This window comes from Tachyglossus aculeatus, chromosome 2 (genome assembly GCF_015852505.1).
Source record: "Tachyglossus aculeatus isolate mTacAcu1 chromosome 2, mTacAcu1.pri, whole genome shotgun sequence".
Taxonomy (NCBI): Eukaryota; Metazoa; Chordata; class Mammalia; order Monotremata; family Tachyglossidae; genus Tachyglossus; species Tachyglossus aculeatus.
This window is the reverse complement of record NC_052067.1, coordinates 9,882,690-9,904,360: the sequence shown is the minus strand read 5'-3', so window position 1 is coordinate 9,904,360 and position 21,671 is coordinate 9,882,690. Positions and strand designations below refer to the sequence as shown.

The following is a 21,671-nucleotide window of genomic DNA, read 5'->3' as shown; positions in this document are numbered from 1 at the left end:
ATTCTCAGGTGGCAAATACTAACCACCCAAGTAATAATAATAATAATGACTGTGGTCTTGAGGAAGCAGTGTTTCCTAGTGGAAAGAGCTTGGGTCTAGGAGTCGGAGCAGAGAGGTGCTCTGACTCCTAATATCAGCTCTGCCACTTACCTGCTGTGTGACTTTGGACAAGTCACTTAAACTTCTCTGTGCTTCAGTTCCCTCATCTGCAAAATGGGGATTTAATACCTGTTCTCCCTCCTACTTAGAATGTGAGCCCCATGTGGGAACTGATTATCTTGTATCTACCCCAGTGTTTAGTACAGTGCTTGGCACAGAGTAAACACTTAACTAATACAATAATTATTATTAATACTCCTAAATGCTAAGATGCCACTTAAAATAGAAAGAACGATTAATAATAATTACGGTACTTGTCAAGCACTTACTATGTGCCAAGCACTGTTCTAAGCGCTGGGGTTAATCATGTTAATCACTTGTCTGCTGTGTAAACTTGGACAAGTCACAACTTCTCTGTGCCTTAGTTACCTCATCTGCAAAATGGGGATTAAAAGTGTGAGCCCTAAAAGGGACAACCTGATTATCTTGTATCTATCCTAGCGCTTAGAACAGTGCTTGGCATATAGTAAGTGCTTAACAAATACCATTATTATTATTATTATGTTGGACCCAGTCCCTGCCCCACAGGGGGCTAACATTCTTAATCCCCATTTTACAGACGAGGTAACTGAGGCCCAAAGAAGTGAAGTGACTTGCCCAAAGTCAAACAGCAGACATGTGGCAGAGCTGGAATTAGAACACTTACTCACATGCTTAGTACAGTGCTTTGCACACAGTAAGTGCTGAATAAATACGACTGAATGAATCCATGTCCTTCCCAAGTCCATGCTCTATCCAATCTATCCATTAAGCCAACGCTGCTGAAAGAAAGCATAGTTCAATTATTTTAACTGAGGTAGTTACTTGGCACCTGTTATAATAATAATAATAACAATGGCATTTGTTATAGTCTCGATGAAACGTATTAGGATTGAATTGAAAACTGTGCATCATCGGAGTTTGCTCCTTTAATGAAGGAATTTGAACGCCACCTAATGTTAAAGGATTTTATCCAACTGAATAATTGAGAAAAACTGAAAAACGGTTGAATGTTGCAGAATAAGACATGAGAACAAGGTCAGAAAACAAGACGGCAAAAAGAAATATATTAACTTCTGGGTGTAACGTACCATATTTCCTCACATTAATGTTGCAACCTAAAAACAGGGGTGGGACTATTATTTCTAGCAATAAGGGAAGCAGGAGGAGGAAGAGAAAAATGAGATATCACTTTCTATTGCACTCTCCAAGTCCTTGATGAATTACAGTAACCCTCTCCCTTCTCTTATAATATAATGATGGCATTTATTAAGCGCTTACTATGTGCAGAGCACTGTTCTAAGCGCTGGAGGGGGATACAAGGTGATCAAGTTGTCCCATGTGGGGCTCACAGTCTTCATCCCCATTTTACAGATGAGGTCACTGAGGCTCAGAGAAGTGAAGTGACTTGCCCAAGGTCACACAGCAGACATATGGCAGAGTCGGAATTCGAACCCATGACCTCTGGCTCCAAAGGCCGGGCTCTTTCCACTGAGCCACGCTGCTTCTCTTCCTACCCTGGTCCATGCCTGCAACTTTTGAAAAAGAAAGCTTCGTGGTTCAAACCTGTATCCTGGGTACCCTAGCCCTGCTACCTACCCCAGCATGGATTACAATTAATGCTTCAAAAAATATTTGATTTCTTCTTCAAAAATGAGGAGTGGGGGAATAAGATGGTAGAGGCAAATATATGGAAGTAAAGATGCTACTGTGCTTGAGTTTTAGACTACAGCTCCTATCCCAAAAAGTAGATTCCAGGGGTACTGAAATCAACTATCTGATACCCCTTTAACCATGAGGCTAGTTTAGCTTCCTCTCATTTTAAATGTTTTAATCTAAACTGCCAACTGAATTCTCACTATTGCCCACTATTGCTCACTACTGTCTCACTATAGATCGTCTCTATATGTTGCCAACTTGTACTTCCCAAGCGTCTAGTACAGTGCTCTGCACACAGTAAGCACTCAATAAATATGATTGAATGAATAATAACAATAATAATAATAATGATAATGATGGCATTTATTAAGCACTTACTATGTGCCAAGCACTGTTCTAAGCACTGGGGAGGTTACAAGGTGATCAGGTTGTCCCACGTGGGGCTCACAGTCTTAATCCCCATTTTACAGATGAGGTAACTGAGGCTCAGAGAAGTGAAGTGACTTGCCCAAAGTCACACAGCTGACAGTTGGCAGAGCCGGGATTGGAACCCATGACCTCTGACTCTCAAGCCCGGGCTCTTTCCACTGAGCTATACTGCTTCTCATGAATGAATGAATGATTGCCCAAGTTTTTAGTGGCAATATAACCAGCCAGTGCAATTAAGAGCCGTAGACTACAAAGTGTAAAAGCTGAGAACCTGGAGCTAGTCTAGATCTAGTCTGATCTAGTCTAGGACCTAGTCTTTATTAATTGAAAACACTCTTCTCCTAAAAAAAAAGGAAATAATATGTTGCAACAATTCTCCCTCAGAAAAACTTCCTGGCATTATAGCTACCTGAGGGGAATGGCTGCAGAATTACTAAAGGCCTTTTCCTGTTGGAGCATTCCATGGCAAGCTCACAGAAAAACAAGAAAACATTAAGCGAAAATGAAGGAGAATTACTATTACTACCATTTAATAAGCATATGCATACATACACGTATACATGTATATATATATATATATTTATATATATATATATATCCTGTGTATATATATATAAAAATCAGTTACTAAAACTATTACTGATTCCAAGATACTAAGTCTAAAATTTTGTCTTTTCTGCAGGTTTCTTCAACCGTTTGCCACTGTTCCTCCATTTTTCATCATTTTATGTCAAAAATACTATATTTACAAATTTGACACTTACCAAGAACCCAGATGAATTATCTAGGAGGCATCTTAACCGACAGATGAAGCATCTTTCCATAAAAGAAGAATTCTCTGGAGGAAGCTGTTCTGGGTTATAATAAGTTGCTGGTTGTGAAAGATCACTACCTTCTGTAAATATTAAAAATTGATGAATCAGATTAGAGCAGAATATTGGTATTTCACTACTCCATACTTAAATTAGTTGGCATTTGTTTCAAAAATTACTCACTACATAAGACACAGTTAGTTCACCTTCGATTTCCCCTCTGACTTACAGGCAAGCTAGCTGTGGGTATCAACACTTCCTACTAATTATGCATTTTAAGCGTTACATTTTATACCTGTGTCCTGAATGAACAGAAACTGTGCAGTTTACAAAGGTGATAATCAGTGAACTCATCTTTCCGGCACACTTACTAAAAACACTTCATCCAAACATCGTAGGCATATTTTCTTTTAACAAGCCAATATTTCTAGTTTCTGCCGCTTTTTTTTTCCAAAACGATACGATAATAAAAATGAAATAACCCTCATTCCAACGAAAGAACAGAAACAGGTTGGGTAAGTCATCTTACCTGGCAGTCTTTGCCCTGGGTCTGCATACTGTATGGGGTTTAATGCCCAGTGAAGCTGACGCTGAAATTCAGGCCTGTCTTCAGTGTGGATAAGTTCAAATACGCTCTGATGAATAACATCTGACTAAAAGAGAAAGTAAAAGGAATAATCACCTTGTGGGAAGGGAATGTGCCTACCAACTCTGCTACACTGGACTCCCCCAAGCGCTTAGTACAGGGCTCTCCACACAGTAAGGGCTCAAAAAATACCACTGATGGACTGAATGAAAACTCTGACAGGTTCTACTGTTTCTTTGCCTCAAGGGAGCTGGCAAACTCAGAGACATGGTCTCTGCACTGTGGTCCAAGGGCCGTTAACGACCCAACAATAATGTCTGAATTCATTTACTCAATCATATTTATTGAGCACTTACTGTGTACGGAGCACTGAACTACATGCGTGGGAGAATCCAATAAATCCAATACAACAGTAAACAGACACAGGGGCCTGGGTGTCAGATGGACCTGGATTCTAATCCCAGCTTTGCCATATGTCTGCTCTAGGGCCTTGGGCAAGTCACTTCACTTCTGTGGGCCTCAGTTACCTCATCTGTAAAATGGGGATTAAGACTATGAGCCCAATAATAATAATAATGATGGTATTTATTAAGCACTTACTATGTGCAGAACACTGTTCTTCTCCCTTCTAGACTGTGAGCCCACTGTTGGGTAGGGACTGTCTATGTTGCCAACTTGTACTTCCCAAGCGCTTAGTACAGTGCTCTGCACACAATAAGCGCTCAATAAATATGATTGATTGATTGATTGTTCTAAGCTCTGGGGAGGTTAGAAGGCGATCAGGTTGTCCCACAGGGGGCTCAGAGTTTTAATCCACATTTTACAGATGAGGTAACTGAGGCACAGAGAAGTTAAGTGACTTGCCCAGAGTCACACAGCTGACAATTGGCAGAGCTGGGATTTGAACCCATGAACTCTGACTCCAAAGCCCGTGCTCTTTCCATTGAGCCACACTGCTTCTCTATGTAGGACAGGGACTGTGTCCAAATTGATTAACTTGTATCTACCCCACTGCTTAGAACAGTGCTCGGCACATAGTAAAAGCATAATAATAATAATGATGGTATTTGCTAAGTGCTTACTACGTGCCAAGCACTGTTCTAAGCAGAACATGCTTACAGTCTAGAGGGAAGCCCATAATTACTCCTTCCCCTCCCCTCTCCCTGTTTATTTGTTTCTCTTCCTGCTAGGGAGTCAAGAAAGGCTCAGGAGGGTAATTCTATGTGGGACAGCGACTGTATCTGAACTAATTATCTTGGAGCATTTAATCAATCAATAAATCCAGCAATGGTATTTATTGAGCTGTTACAGGGTAGGAAGCATTATATGAGGCGCTTGGGAGAGTACAATACAAAAGGGTGGGTAAACAATCCCCCTAGACTCTAAGTTCGTTGTGAGCAGGGAGTGTGTCTACCAACTCTGTTATTGGTACTTGTGCTTTCCCAAGCACTTAATGCAGTGCTCTCCACACAGGAAGCGCTCAATAAATATGATTGATTCATTCCTACCCAAAATGAGCTTATAGTCTGAGGGGGAGATCATCATCAATCGTATTTATTGAGCGCTTACTGTGTGCAGAGCACTGTACTAAGCGCTTAGTACAGTGAAGTACAGATGAAGAGCTAGGGGGTGGGGCGGGTTTGTGATCAGCGCCCAGGTGTGTTTTTAATGCCTCGTGGAAAGAGCACGGGCTTGGGAATCAAAGGACATGAGTTCTAATCCCCGTTCTGCCACTTGTCTGCTGTGTGACATTAGGCAAGCCACTTAACTTCTCTGTGCCACAGTTACCTCATCAGTAAAATGGGGATTAAGACTGTGAGCCCTACATGGGGCAATCTGATTACCTTGTATCTACCCCAGCGTTTAGAACGGTGCTTAGCACATAGTAAGTGCTTATCAAATACCATCATTATGATTATCATCTCTGCCAGTCCCCCATGGATAGGCTAAATGAGAAAGGGGAGGGGCTGGGGAAGCCTGGATTTTAAAGAAACGTCTGAGGACATGCAGGCTGGCCCAGTCCCTGAAATTTAAAGGACAGCATCCCCTTCAACAGCCACTGGACTGATTTTATCCCTCATCATCAACTGAGCGTTTACTATGTGCAAAGCACCGTACTAAGTGCTTGGGAAATTAACAACAGTCATCTAGACTATAAGCTCATTATGGTCAGGGAATGTGCCTGCTAATTCTGTTGTACTGGACTCCCACATGAGCTTAGTACAGTGCTCTGCACGTAGTACGTGCTCAATAAAGACCCTTGATTGACCGACTGCATTGGTAGACACGTCCCCTACCCACAACAAGCTAAGAGCCTAGAGAGGGAGACAGACCTTAATATAAATCAATAACTTCTAATATATAATTTAAAGAGCTCTACTCAAGTGCCATGGAGTTGAGGGTGGGGTGAATATGAAATGCCCAAAGGTCACAGATCCAAGTGCTCAGCACATAATAATAATATTTGTTAAGCGCTTTACTATGTGTCAGGCACTGTTGGGAGTGGATACAGGCAAATTGGACTGGGCACGGTCCCTGTCTCACGTGGGCTCGCTGTCTCAATCCCCATTTTAGAGATGAAGCAACTGAGGCCCAGAGAAGTGAAATGACTTGTCCAAGGTCACACAGCAGACAAGTGGCAGAGCTGGGATTAGAACTCATGACCTTCTGACTCTCAGGCTCATGTTCTATCCACTAGGCCATGCTCGCAAGCACTTAACCAGTGCCACTATTAATATTATTCTCAAGAAGAGGGAGTGATGGAAAAGCAGTGGTGACCAAACCACCCCAGTGACATTATTTTGGTAAGCCCCGTCTTTTTACCCAGCTGCCGCACAGAATTTCAGACCTCACTTTTCTCCCCCTCTGGCCCTGCAGTGTGAATACTTCATTTCAGAAAATACACTGCATCTACTTCAGATGAAGTATGAATTTCATCCTAGGGGCTTGTACTTGGCACTTGCCTGCCTCTTGAAAAGAAAAAGAAATCTGAATGCATGGTAATTGGCAGCCTTATTCCAACTTGTTTAATGGCCTGAAAGAGATAAATAAACCTTCTGAAGTGCCTAACTTTCATGTAACACTGCCAGGACCTAGCCAATTAAATCTTAATATGGAAGAAACTTATCCACCATGAATCACGTGCAAGTCGAAACAGAGTTGAGCAGTAACCGGAGAGATTGCAAAACACCAGTTCCAAGAAACGTACATAAGGTGTGAATGTGTCCTTCCCTCTCTAACAAGACAATGGAACACCACCTATTTTGTTAGGCATCAAACTTCATTACCTCTATATTCATTCTGAAACCGAGCAGGGTATAAAAGCATGAAATTTAGGGGATTACACAAACGCACTTTCAAATTTGGGTAGAAATATTACAAAGAAAGTCTTCATGTACACTCAAAGTACATGGTGTTGCGGATAAAGCACGGGCCTGGGATTCAGAAGGTTATGGGTTCTAATCCCAGCTCTGCCACTTGTCTGCTGTGTGACCTTGGGCAAGTCACTTCACTTCTCTTTGCCTCAGTTATCTATAAAATGGGGATTGAGACTGTGAGCCCCACATGGGATAGGGACTGTGTCCAACCCAATTTGCTTGTATCCACCCCAGCGCTTAGTACAGTGCATGGTACACAGTAAATGCTCGATATCATAATTATTATTATTACGGTTGTTAGCATAAAGAAAGAGTAAAATACACCTACTTGTTGGAAGCCAAGGTAGTCCTGGATAGTAGATGACGCATAAAAGACCAAAGCATCAGTTGTAACAACCAGCACAAAGCCATTTAAAGCCTAGAGAAAATGAAAGCCACAGACAAATCAGTGGAGTGAAAGACAAAGATTATTCAAATTTAATTCTAAAGAATAAAACAAACGAAGATTAATTGTGAGAAGATAATTAATGATTTGTCCTCACAACTGGGGAGTGGTTAAATGTTGGTGTTGTCCGTATTGTCTTCTTAAAACATATTCATTATCTTTAAAGCAAATGCTATTTCACAGGATTCCTTCAGAAAAAATAACGCCTCAAAGTTAATTTTGCCACACCTATATCCCCCATGAGAGTGACGAGATTAACCAGAAATCTCTATTATATCGTTCTGGATACAGAATGTCTTTGGATGGTGAAAATGGAGAATTTCTAGTATGCACAAGAAACATTAGAGCTGCAGGAAGGGACACAATCACTAAACAATGAAAACTTGTCACTCTTCCCTCATAGCATCCGTCCCTCACGCAATCCCCCAAAGCGTGGGAAATTTGAAGCCATCTAAATTCAAGAGAACAAGTGATTGGCTAAATTACACTTCTGAAAGCTGAAAACAGCCACGTTCTTCCCTTTAATTTATGTTTCATTGCTATGATTTGAATTTCAACGTATGTGCCAATTTCAGTAAATTTAAAAGTCTAGAAATCCATTGTTTTCACAAATTACATTTAAGTGATATAGTTCTTAAAACATTTGATATGCACGTAGGCACCAAGGAGAAAACCAAGGTGTTGTCACGGATTTATAGATAATTGTAAATTATTGCAATAACCTTGCTTTTTCATCTCACAGTTTTGAAAGAAATCTGTCCACCTGTAGGTGCTTCTGTCAAGCCACCCCATGACAATGAAGGTGGAAGACGATGACGCCAAAACGATGCATTTCAGCATGGCCCTTAGATCAATTTGCCCTAATGTTTATTCATGCATTTATTCATATTTATTGAGTGCTTATTGTGTACACTGTACTTAAGAGGTTGGGAGAGTAAAATACAACAATAAACAGACATATTCCCTGCTTACAACGAGGTTAGAGTACAAAGGGGCACTGCAAATAGTGACCTACAAATAGATGAATCTGAGAGCAGCAACTGCTTTGACTAATTTTTGTTTATCTGTTACACTCTAAAACAATCCATTTTGCCAGTAAAAGTTCCCTTAATATGAACCTAATTTTGTTACTGTGCTTTTCACTCAAGTTTCTAGAAAAACAGGATCCAACCCATCATCACCTTGCCTTGGAATGACAACGGCTGGGAGAACAAGGACTTTGGTTGTCACCTTATGATGACACAGTAGACACTCAATAAATGCTTGGGATAATGATGAAAGAGTAAACCAAACAATTAAACCCTGACCAAGAAAAAAGGTTAAAAAATGTGAGAGATGAAATTGACTAAACAGCTGAAAATGATTTAGCTGTAACATAACACATAAAAGATTATTTTTTTAAAAGAAGAATCAGTACCCCGAAAATTAAACCAGCAAACTGGTCCACGATGTGCCAAAGAATCACTTTGAGATGTAGTGAGAAAAGTTAAGAATGTTAGAAGGCTTGCATATAGAGGGCAGATACATGCTGAGTATTTATACATGAGTTTGCTAGCCAAACAGTCGACAAACCGGTCCCAGGTATCTTTCGTTGCCACTATCAGAAGCAGAACTCTGGACTGCATGGGCTGTCTCATACAGAAAGTCATTTCTTATATACTTAGGTAAACAGAATTCCTTTTTGATGATTTTTATTTGAATGTTTTTAGCCTAATCAATCAAGCAATCAATCAATGGTACTTACGGAGTGCTTACTGTGTGCAAGGCATTGTCATAAATGCTTGGGGGAGTAGAATACAACAGAGTTTGTAGACATGTTCCCGGCCCACCAGGAGCTTACTGTCTAAATGGGGGAGACAGGCATTAAACTAAATTATGAATTTGTAAAAAAGTGCTTGTGGGGCTGAAGGTGGGGTGAATGTTAAGGATTTAAAGGGCACAGACATTAGCACATTGTAAGTGCTTAACAAATATGACAATTATTATTGTTATTATAACAGGGCATTCAGAAAACAGTGTGAGAGTGCTCTTGACATTTCAAGAAGACATGACATGAAATGTGACATGACATGACATGAAATGTGCTGCTGTGTGTATCCAAGTGTATATCCAACTGAAATATCCAACTGAAGTATCCAAGTGTTTAAAAATAAGTGAGATAATGCAGTGAGGTAGAATGTGATTAAAATGATGAGTGCAGGAAATTGGAGCAGGACATTTTTAGAAATATTCGGAAAAATAAAGGTTGCATTTCTTTCTAGAAACCCAAGCCATTGATCTGTTTTATGTTATTTGGCATGTATTAATATACCATGAAACCTTACCTGTAATAAGAGTTCTCCTTCTTGTAGATTTAGGCTGTCCCCCTGTTTTGTTCTGCAGCTATCATTAATGCCATTTTTGTCCGACTGGATACAGTTGGATGATTTTAATGCAACTAGAAGGGGGAAAACATTTTTTTTTCAAGATAGTCGTAAAACATCACCAAAGGAAAAACAAATAAAACTTAAAAAAAAACCACCCTTAAAGTTTGAGCTTTCATTTTACCGTGCATTTTGAAGATGTTAATGGTAAAATTCCTAAGCGGAAACATGTTACAATGTGAGCAAATTCATAATGGATGCACATTTATACAGACTATACTTTGAGGACAACCACAGTACAAACAGTTTTCAAATATCATTAGGCCTAAAACATTTGTTATCCATCCATCTGTCTGTTCATCCAGCCAGCCATCGATCCATCCATTCATTCCCTACGAGGGCAGAGCGAAGTACTGGGCAGTTGGAAGACTCCAACCTCTAGCCCTTGAAAATGTCTTCTACGCTTAGTCACGGTCATGTCAGAAGTAAAATCTTGATTTACTCAACTCTAGACTTTCCTTTATTTAAACTTCCGATTACACCGCATTTCCCTCCAGTCTTCCATTTAATTGCCTAAAGGCTGTCAAAATGTCTAAAATATAAAAATAGAAATGAACCTTACTGCCAGATGAAACCCAAATTATGAATCAAGTGTTCAAGTCAGGAAGTGTGGTGACAACTACGCTGCACAGGTGCAAGGCTTCATCGCATTGCAGAGTTTGAATAAAGGTTTCGAAGTGAAGCCAGAGCCTTTATTAGGGCATGAGAGGATTTGTTTTTCCAGTTCTAGGCTTTGCCTGGATGCATTCTTGGGTCTCTTGGGAATGAACAGAGCCTCTCCAGCCAATGAAACTTAAGCACGATGTTTTAATCTGGGAAGCAAAAGACTATGGTGGGAGCAACAGAGTAGGCCTGCTAAAAGAACTCATCTCCTCTAGAAACCAAGTCTCTGGGCTATAAATAGCCCAACTCCCTAATGGAATGATGTATTTATCAACTACTTATGATGGGCCAAGGCCCAAACTAAGCAATGAGATACACACGAGATAAATCAGATTCGGCAACAGTCCTGTTCTACACAGCGCTTAGCCTGTACGGGAAGGAGGTCATTCATTTTATCCCCATATTCCCGATGAGATTCGGGAGAAGCAGCGTGGTTCAGTGGAAAGAGCCCGGGCTTTGGAGTCAGAGGTCATGGGTTCAAATCCCAGCTCCACCAACTGTCAGCTGTGTGACTTCGGGCAAGTCACTTCACTTCTCTGGGCCTCAGTTACCTCATCTGTAAAATGGGGATGATGACTGTGAACCCCCACCCCCACCCCGGGACAACATGATCACTTTGTAACCTCCCCAGCACTTAGAACAGTGCTTTACACATAGTAAGCGCTTAATAAATGTCATTATTATTATTATTATGAGGAAACTGAGGCCCAGAGAAGTGAAATGACCCTGCCAAAGATCACACAGCAGGCGAGTTGAACAGCTGGAACTAGATTCAGGGTTTTAGTCCAATACTCTCTCCATTATGCCACACAGCCTCTCAACAATCTACTTAAACTACTAGTACATGGCTGGTGAAAAGACAATCCGGGGAAGATGATGAGCTACAGGGAGGATCATAAGGAAGTGGTGTAGCTTAGTGGAAAGAGCAAGGCCCTGAGAGTCAGAGGACCTAGGTTCTAATCCCAGCTCCACCACTGGTCTGGTGTGTGACCCTGGGCAAGTCACTTAACTTCCTTGTGCCTCAATTTCCTCATCTGTAACATGGGGATTCACTTCTCGGGGTGGCACCTGGAGAGTTTCCAGTCCTCTACCAATCTCAGCTACGGGAGGGAGAGTCAAGCAGATGCCTACCCATTCCATTCCTAGCTTGGGCAGTGGCTAACGAGTAAAAGGCAATCTGCTACAAGTACAAACTCACCCATGCTGGGCAGCAGTGGAATGGGAAAGAGTCAAGGGCGGACACTCAAGTTTATTGCGTGGAAAGTGGTAATGGTAAACATTCTGGATTTTTACCAAGAAAACTCTCTGGATCCACTACCAGATCAATCGCAGATGGAGAGTGGGTGTTCTGGGTCACTGTGGGTTGGAAATGACTCGACGGCATAAGACACGACAACATGGGGATTAAATCCTACTCCTTCTGATGCAGACTGTGAGTCCCATGTGGGACAGTAATTGTGTCCAAAATTATTATCTTGTATCCACTCCAACGTTTAGGACAGTGCCTAGAACAAGGTAAGTGCCTAACAAGTACCATAACTAAGGAAGGGGGAGGACGCTCGTGGGGGTATGCTCCAGTGACATTACCCGGTTATGTCATCTTACAAAATGGAAAAAATATATTTAATGTGATAGAAGCTTCACACTACAATTAAGAGGTGTCTTCAGGCCCTAATACTATTCTGTATTATATGAGGCAGGGCCAAATGAACAATGGGAATGCTGAAAGGAATTAAGATTTTGTAGCAGGGAGACTTTAAAGAGAAATTGTGCTTTTCTCTCTGTCCTTCAAAGATGGCAGAATAGATTTTTCATAAGGCTTTACTGCTGGACTGACATCAAGCATGAAAGTTTAAGCCAACAATATCTACTCAAAAAAAAAAAGATAGGCAAAAAGCACCAAAAAAAATCTGATACCAAGGATCTAAAGCATTATCATACTCATCTCCACTAGAATCTTCCCTATATGAAAAACAGAACACCTTATTTATGCATATTCCAAAATGTTGTTTAGCAACCAGCTTTGTCCCAAGAAGCACGTGGTGACTAACAGCAAGTCCACAAATATCAACCTATTTTTTACAAGCATCTGTACCTGATTCACTCCCCTTCTAATTGCCAGTGGGATTACTATCTACACGACTGTCACTGACATATAGGAAATTCCCAAAGTGAATCACAGAAACCCCTTACTACAGTCAACGCTCACTTCTACGTGTTGTTACCCAACCAGGCTAGCTTCCTATCAGTCATGAGCCGGGCTTCCTTCCTTTCCCCTGGCTTTCTCTCACACTGCAGCATACACAGTCCGCACCAGGAGATTCACCAGGCTACATTCCCCCAACTATCTTGTCAAATGCCAGAAATCTCCCCTCTGCCCACCTAGGCATGAGATGCCTTTCCTGTTTCACATTAATAGTTATTTTAGATTACATATGCCACTCCCCTCTTCCATTAGCACAAGACTAGATAACGAAGAATGCCTGTAGGAGGATTTTGAGCCTTATCATAAGATGGTCGTTTTTTCTGAACTTCAAAGCAAATGAATAACATCACATTTTGAGTTTATCATTTGGTAACTATGAGTGAAATGAAAAGAGCTTGAAAGCCCCTTAGGGGGTTTTCTAATCCAGTACACACTTTTATGCCCCATTTTTGAGTATGATGTCACTCTCGATGATTAAATACTCATATAGTACATTTACTGCACAGAAACAGTCTTGATAATTTACACTCCACTGTGGTATGTGAGGGCATCAGTGTGAGGGTGACCCACCTAATTTTCCTGTAACTTCTAAAATGGGCTGAAATAAATGTCTTGATATCTTCAATCGATAGAAAGTATGAATGAATTCCTTTTAGAAAAGGCTAAAGGAGACCCCTGTAGTTCCTCACTTTCCGGATTACTGCAGTTTTAGCTTTGCACTAACCTAATTATTGACAGTGAGCACTGTAATATGACAAATTTCTCTTTCCATTTCTTATCTAAAGGAATACCACCCCGCCTCCCCTAAAAAAAATTAAGCTATAATGCATGCATTAAAACTGGCCATAAATGAAGCAAAAGTGTGTTATCATACACTTGATCATTAAATCCTAATTTTGGTGGGAGCTCAAACAAGTATCCATAAAGTGACAGTTCCAGGAAATTTGATAAGCTTGACTCTCCCACAAAACACATTTTCAATACATGTTTTTAATACAACGCTAGTAAAAAAGAAAATCAGAAAGTTCCTTTGACAGCATGGCTCAGTGGAAAGAGCCTGGGTTTTGGAGTCAGAGTTCGTGAATTCAAATCCCGGCTCTGCCAACTGTCAGCTGTGTGACTTTGGGCAAGTCACTTCACTTCTCTGTGCCTGTTACCTCATCTGGAAAATGGGGATTAAGACTGTGAGTTCCCTAAGGGACAACCTGATCACCTTGTAACCTCCCCAGCGCTTAGAACAGTGCTTTGCACATAATAAACGCCCTCATCATCATCATCTGAATAGAATGTGATGTCAGAAGAATGAAGCAATGTGGACTTGTGGATAGAGCACGTGACTGGGAGTCAGAAGGACCTGAGTTCTAGTCACAGCTCTGCCACTTTCCTGGTGTGACACCTTGGGCAAGTTGCTTCACTACTTGGTGCCTCACTTATCCGCAAAATAGGGATTAAGACATCTCCTCCAAGAAGCTTTCCCTAAGCCCTCCTCTCTTCTCCCACTCCCTTCTGCTCGGCTCTTATTTGCACTTTCATTTAACCTCCCTCCTCTCCCCTCCCCTCCCCAAGCACATATGTATACAGTTGTATATATAATAATAATAATAATGATGATGTCATTTATTAAGCGCTTACTATGTGCAAAGCACTATTCTAAGCACTAGGGAGGATACAAGATAATTAGGTTGTCCCACTGGGGGGTTGCTCACCGTCTTAACTCCCATTTTACAGATGAGGAAACTGAGGCCCAGAGAAGTGAAGTGACTTGCCCAAAGTCACACAGCTGACAATTGGTGGAGTCGGCATTCGAACCCATGACCTCTGACTCCAAAGCCCATGCTCTTTTGGCGCTTAGAACACTGCTTTGCACATAGTAAGCGCTTAACAAATGCCATCATTATCATTATTTCCACTGAGCCACGCTGCTGTAATTTATTTATCTATATTAATGTTTGTCCCCTCATCTAGAATCTTAGTTCATTGCGGGCAGGGATGTGTCTGTTAATTGTCATACTGCACAATCCCAAGCACTTAGTACAGTGCTTTGCACACAGTAAGCACTCAATAAATATGAATAAATGAATGACTGTGAGCCCTATGTGGTAAAGGGACTGCATCCAACTCGATCTAGTTCTAGTGTTCAAGAACAGAATGACTTAGACTAAAACCATAAAACAACAGAAAAAGAAAAATGAAAACAAAACAAAAACATAAATGAAAACATGAAACCAAAGAAAAATGAAAGGCTGCGGCCAGGGGAATATTCTCCAGGAGCTCCCGTCAACCGATCGATGGTATTTATTGAGCTCTTACTGGGTGCAGAGCCTGGTACTAAGTGGTTGGGAGAGTAAAACAGAATTGGTAGACATTGTCCCTGCCCTCAAAGAGCTTACATGCTGTCTTGTGACAATACAGCAGGGTAACACCCTCTCAACCATTAGAGCATTAATTAGGAAGCCTGTAGTTCCTGTGACTCATTGACTCTCTTCAACCCTGCCGATGTGGTGACCTGAAACTCTGTTCCTTCAGCCATAATGGTTGAAATCTATTGTTGCCCGTGCCTTTTTAGAGTTTCCTGTTTTCATTATTTCTAGTTTTCTTTATGTATAATAATAATAATTAGTTCCTTCTAGACTGTGAGCCCATTGTTGGGTAGGGATTGTCTCTATCTGTTGCCGGACTGTACTTTCCAAGCACTTAGTACAGTGTTCTGCATACAGTAAGTGCTCAATAAATGCAACTGAATGAATGAATAGTATTTGTTAAGCTTCTACTATGTGCCAGGTACTGTTCTAAGTGCTGGGGTAGATACAAGGTGATCAGGTTGTCCCACTTGGGGCTCACAGTCTTAATCCCCATTTTACAGATGAGGTAACTGAGGCACAGAGAAGTGAAGTGCCTTGCCCAAAGTCACACAGCTCATAATTGGCCGAGCCGGGATTTGAACCCGTGACCTCTGACTCCAAAGCCCGGGCTCTTTCCACTGAGCCATGCTGCTTCACATCTGCCCGGAGACTGAGGTTACCGCACAGTGTCATTACACTGCCCGGGCTTCTGAAAGAACCACACTTTTTTTTTTTTTCATGGTATTTGTTAAGCTTTTACTACATGCCAGGCAGCGTTCTGAGCGCTGGGGTAGAAGCAAGACGATCAGCTTGGCTACAGTCCCTGTCCCACACGAAGCTCACCATCTTCATCCCCATTTTACAGATGAAGCAACTGAGGCACAGAGAAGTGAAGTGACTCACCCACAGTCACAGAGCAGACGAGTAGAAGAGCCGGAACTAGAACCCAGGTCCTTTCCAACTTCCAGACCCGAGCTCTATCTGCTTTGCCTCTCTTTGCCTTCGCCCACCCTGCTTTGATGCTCCAGCTGTTTGCTTGGGGTTTGGCCTAACTGTGCGAGGGAGATCTGCTTAATTCAGCTTGGGATTTTGTCCTCGCTCTTTCACGGTTAAATTGTTTTGCTGACTGTACTGCTCGCTGCTCCCTGTAGAACAGGTCCGTGGAGACGGTCCAAGTTAAGCAAACTCTCACCTACTAGATGCATGTAGGTAATGATTATTTGACTCTGTCTCAGATTAGAAAAAAAAAAATCCTCCAAACTCTCTGCTTTCAAGAGGAGAAGCTTAGGGAAAATAATGTGTGCCAAAAGTAAAGCATTTGGATTCTTCATTTCAACGAGGCTTAGAAGAAACCAAATCTCTTTAGGTTCGCTGCTATTCCCAGAACAGCACAAAGCTATACTGAACCTGATCCGTGGTTTTGTCGTATTTGGACAGGTAGACCTTTCAACGGTGTTTCTTACACAAGCTCTGAAGTCACAAATGGTGTATATTTCATTCTAACATCTATCTGCCAATCACAGTCCAAAGAGGAAACTAGACTGTAAGCTCCTTGTGGGCAGGGAACATGTCGTCCAACTCTGATGTACTCTCCCAAGCCCTTAGTAAAGTGCTCTGCACTCAATAAGTTCTCAAATGCCATTGATTTGTGTCTAGATTTTATTTTGGTGCTCTGATGTGTGTGTGCGCGCATGTGCATGTATTCATTCAATCGTGTTTATTGAGTGTTTACTGTGTGCAGAGCACTATACTAAGTGCTTACGTATGTGTCATTGCATTAAATCAATTCCCAGGGACTTTGTTCCACATCCATTTGTCCAGCTGGGCTCTGACAGCTCTGCAGAATCATTTGAGGGGAGAAGAGGGGAAGAAAATAGCTTGAACTCCCGTCTTTTCAGATGCATGCAAAATGAAAGTCAGTATATATAATAATAATGATGGTATTTTTTAAGCACTTACTATGTGCCAAGCACTGTTCTAAGCACTGGGGTAGATACAAGGCAATCAGGTTGTCCCACGTGGGGCTCACCGTCTTAATCCCCATTTTACAGATGGGGGAACTGAGGCCCAGAGAAGTGAAGTGACTTGCCAAGGTCACACAGCAGACAAGTGGCAGGGCTGGGATTAGAACTCATGTCCTCTGACTCCCAAGCCTGTGCTCTTTCCACTAAGCCTCACCGATTCTCTGATCATGATCACAATATAAAAAATGTTTTCTTACAGACATTTTCTTACATTTTAATAGGAATGTTACTAAAGGAATGCAGTTGTGAGGACAAAAGCAATTTTAGGACCTTTTTCTTTGGATAATAATATACACCAGGATAATGTCATTTTTAGCACCAATCTTATACACCACTGGAACTCAACTTAAAGAACTTGTGAACTGGTTTATATCAGTTTATGGCAAAGATCTTCAAATCCAGGAAAACATGATAAAGTTTATTGTTTGTTAACTTCAGATATTTCATAACCCCTCAAGTAGAGTCCATAGTTCAACACTATCCCAAATACTCCACAGAGGGGTTAGTTCAATCCAACAATCAGAGGCATTTATTGAGTGCTTACTGCGAATAGCACTGCACTATACATTTGGGAGAGTACAATACAACAGAGTTGGTGGACATGTTCCCTGCCCAGAAGGAGCTTCCAGACAAGAGCGGGAGACACACATTAAAAATAAATTACAGATACATACATAAGTGCTGTGGAACCGATGATACATAACTAGTTGAAGGGTAGTTTTTTGTTGTTGTTGTTGATAAGCACTTACTATGTGCCAAGCACTGCTCTAAGCGCTAGATTAAATGACTAATTGTTACTAACTCCAAATACAAAATGAGTTTGATACTAAAAGATGAATGTTCGGAAGGCAAAGATCATCAATATGAACTCTGCATTCAGAAGATAGTGTTCGACTGTTGACATTATGAAACGATGAACAAAGTGTGGTTTGCGGGTATTCATGTGAATATACTAAATACAGAACATCAGCTTTAAATATAGACGCAGGTTAGCCTAGAGGATAGAGCACGGGCCTGGGATCAGAAGGACGTGGGTCCTAGTCCCTGTGTGACCTTGGGTTAAATCACTTCACTTCTCTATACCTCAGTTCCCTCATCTGTAAAATGGGGATTAAGGCTGGGAGCCCCATGTGGGACAGAGATGGTGCCCAACCTAATTAGCTTGTAACTAATAGTGTTTTGCATATAGTGCTTAACAAATACCACTTAAAAATAATCTGCATCCTCATCGCTGGTGTGTAACAGTTTGTCTCCAGAGTTGGATGGGGGTTCGGAGCTCCGAGGTCTGAGGAGATTGGGACGTAAGGATGGATGGGGAGGGAAGGAGGGTTGGCATGACCCCGTTATAATGCGGGACAGCAGGCAGGCAACTTTTACCTACACCCTGCAGATGGGCACAGGAGGAACAAGAAATATTGACCCAGGGCAACCCTGCCCGGAATGGCCAGAGGCCCGAGATCTATTCCTCCCCAGAAGTTAAAATATTCAATCGCATTTACTGAGCACTTACAGTGGGCAAAGCACTGTACTAAGCCCTGGGGAGGATACAAGCAAATCGGGTTGGACACATTCCCTGCCGCACTTGGGGCTCCCAGTCTCAATCCCCATTTTACAGATGAGGTAACTGAAGCCCGGAGAAGAGAAGTAACTTGCCCAAATTCACGCAGCAGGCAAGTGGTGGGGCCGGAATTAGAACCCGTGACCTTCTGATTCCCAGGCTCCTGCTCTATCAACTACAACTTTCTGCTTCTTTCATTTCTTGTCAGTATGGGTTTTTTTATTGTTGTTGTTGTTGCCTTTTTCCATCTTGTAATGGTTTACTGGAAAGAAAATGGGCTTGGGAGTCAGAGGTCGTGGGTTCTAATCCCGGCTCCGCCGCTTGTCAGCTGTGTGACTTTGGGCAGGTCACTTAACTTCTCTGTGCCTCAATTACTTCATCTGTAAAACGGGGACGAAGACTGTGAACCCCACGTGAGACAACCTGATTACCTTGTGTCTACCCCAGTGCTTAGAATATTGTTGGCACATAGTAAGCACTTAAATACCATTATTATTATTATTATTATTATTATTATTTTGTTAGTGAGTCCATTCTTATAGATTGGGAGACCTTGGGGACCTGGACCTCTGGGTCTTGTCTTTCTCCCCAAGCCTGAATTCCCTGCTATGCATATTGTAAGAGCGGGATAAATGGAATTTCTATTACTATGATTAAATAAAGTCATTCATTCATTCATTCAATCATATTTATTGAGCGCTTACTGTGTGCAGGGCACTGTACTAGGTGCTTGGGAAGTACAAGTTGGCAACATACAGAGATGGTCCCTACCCAACAGCGGGCTCACAGTCTAGAAGGGGGAGACAGACAACAAAACAAAACATATAAACCAAATAAAATAAACAGAATAAATATGTACAAGTAAATAGAGTAATAAATATGTACAAACATATATTCATATATACAGGTACTGTGGGGAGGGGAAGGAGGTAAGGGGAAGGACGTAAGTCATGAAACGAACAACTGGGAAAATTTTTTACTAGTTCAGAATTTCAAGGACCATAGTGGCAAAATTGTCTTAAAATGCACAGCAACAAAACAGCACAAGTTTTCAGATGAACGCTACTAGAAAATTAGTTACCATTATTTATCAAAATGTTTACTAGTACAAATATTCAAAAGGCACTATAGCAATTTACATCAGGTTTCTTACAAACATTTAATGTTAATATTTATTTTATAAACAGTAGATAATGCTGATGTAATGTGGCAAAGCAACATGTTACGGGTATTGTACAGCCATTACTGAAACGGTAATAGCAATTTGAAATTGGGTGCTCTTTGTATTGAAATTAAATCTTGTATTTTTTTTTCTAAATCTTTCTATTCCTTGGTGACTGCCTTTCTTTTAGAAACAGCCCTTTCTCAGATCTTTGGTCCCCTCTACCGATCGATCCCTCTTGGTTCTCTCAACTCCAATTTTTCCAAGACATCCAACCAACAACTTATTTCAAAATGGTCTCAGTCTACTTCTCCCGCCAACCACTTCCTCACAAGTGAAGCAACAAGGTCTAGTGGATAAAGTGCGGGCCTGGGAGCCGGAGGACCTGGGTTTTAATTCCAGATCCTACACGTGCCTGCTGTGTGACCTTGGCCAAGTCACTTGACTTCTCTATGCCTCAGTTTCCTCAACTGCAAAATGGCAGCTCAATACTTGTTCTCCCTCCTAATTAGACTGTGAGCCCCATGTGGGACAGGGACCGCATTCCACCTTGTATCTAGGCCTGGTGCTTACGATACTGACAGAGAGCACGTGCTAAACGAATACCATAAAAACAAGTGGAAATGAGGAATAGAGTTTTTACAGAAAGTTATCCTTTAAAAAAAACATCGCCACCCACATACAAAAAAACAGAATGAGCTATATGGACCTGTTTTACCCCCAAATCACTAGGCTCTTTAAGGAGGGGGTCTGGGTATTCTAAATGTTTTAGACATTTTGGTTGAGGATTAAAGATCGAAGAGCTGGAAATGTAATTTGAAAAACAGCATCTGTTTCAGCATTTAAATCAGTGATGCGTTGCATTCTTATCAGAAACCAATGGATAAATAGGAAATGCAACTTTAAGCTATTTGATTCCAAAATTATCAGATAGGAAGGGAAGAGAGGTTTCAGGAAGGGAGTGGGAGGTGAGATAGAACAGTAAAAGACACGCTCTCCACTGTTCCGTACAAAGGAAAGGTATTTCCCCACCCCGTGGACAGGATTAAATGTTAAGATCAATTAATTTAGCCCAAGCTATTTTTGGCATAAGGATGTCTGTTGCTTGGCCTTTCCAATTTGGCACGTTTCTGGGATGAAGCTAATCATCCTTGGCGGCCTCCACCAACAGAGCGATAGGCTTCATTTTAATAAAGTTAAAAACCATACTGCAAAGAAAACACTTGGCAGGAGAAGCTTGTTAGGTGACTCAATTTGAATTTCACACCTACAAAAGGCTGAGAATTGGTCAGAAACTACCTTTCAGAATAATGAAATAGACTAATTTCTAATAAGGCTGCACTGGAATAGGTGATAGGAAATCCATTTGGATAGTTCTACTTATAAAAAAAGACAATATTGTCTTCCGAGGAATAGAAAAGAAATGGAGTCCCTATCTTTAAGAAACTTTTGACTGAGTTGTAAGCTCTCTGAGGATCAGCCAGTACCGTGTCTTCCAATTCGATTGCACTGCACAATCCCAAGTGGTTACTAGATTATCCTGCACACTGTAAGCATTCAATACATACCACTGAATGACAAAGTTACAAATCAAACACAGGTTTGATACCTTTAAAAATAAAAGCATCGCATGCTCTTCAATAACTGCACTTCTGTACTTGTGGTCACTCAATTTATGATTAATCTCCCATAATTAAGACTTTTATGATTATAGTGACAGTCCATAAAAATAAGATATGGTCTTCTCCTACTCCCTGCTGATCACCTTGCACTTGGATTTGCAACCTTTATTCAACCCAGCACTTAGAGCAGTGCTTTGCACATTGTAAGCGCTTAATAAATGCCAT

General features: G+C 41.3%; 1 protein-coding gene across 1 annotated transcript in view; it reads right to left on the bottom strand.

Annotated features, from left to right (window-relative positions):
• The window catches only part of AHR (aryl hydrocarbon receptor), an 82,679-nt gene that overhangs the window by 18,210 nt on the left and 42,798 nt on the right, over positions 1-21,671 (bottom strand). The window contains exons 3-6 of the mRNA XM_038767699.1: positions 9,771-9,883; positions 7,330-7,419; positions 3,568-3,691; positions 2,991-3,121 (exon numbers count right to left, since the gene is read on the bottom strand). Coding sequence (XP_038623627.1) covers positions 2,991-3,121; positions 3,568-3,691; positions 7,330-7,419; positions 9,771-9,883 — 458 coding nt within the window. The remainder of the gene's footprint in view (positions 1-2,990; positions 3,122-3,567; positions 3,692-7,329; positions 7,420-9,770; positions 9,884-21,671) is intronic.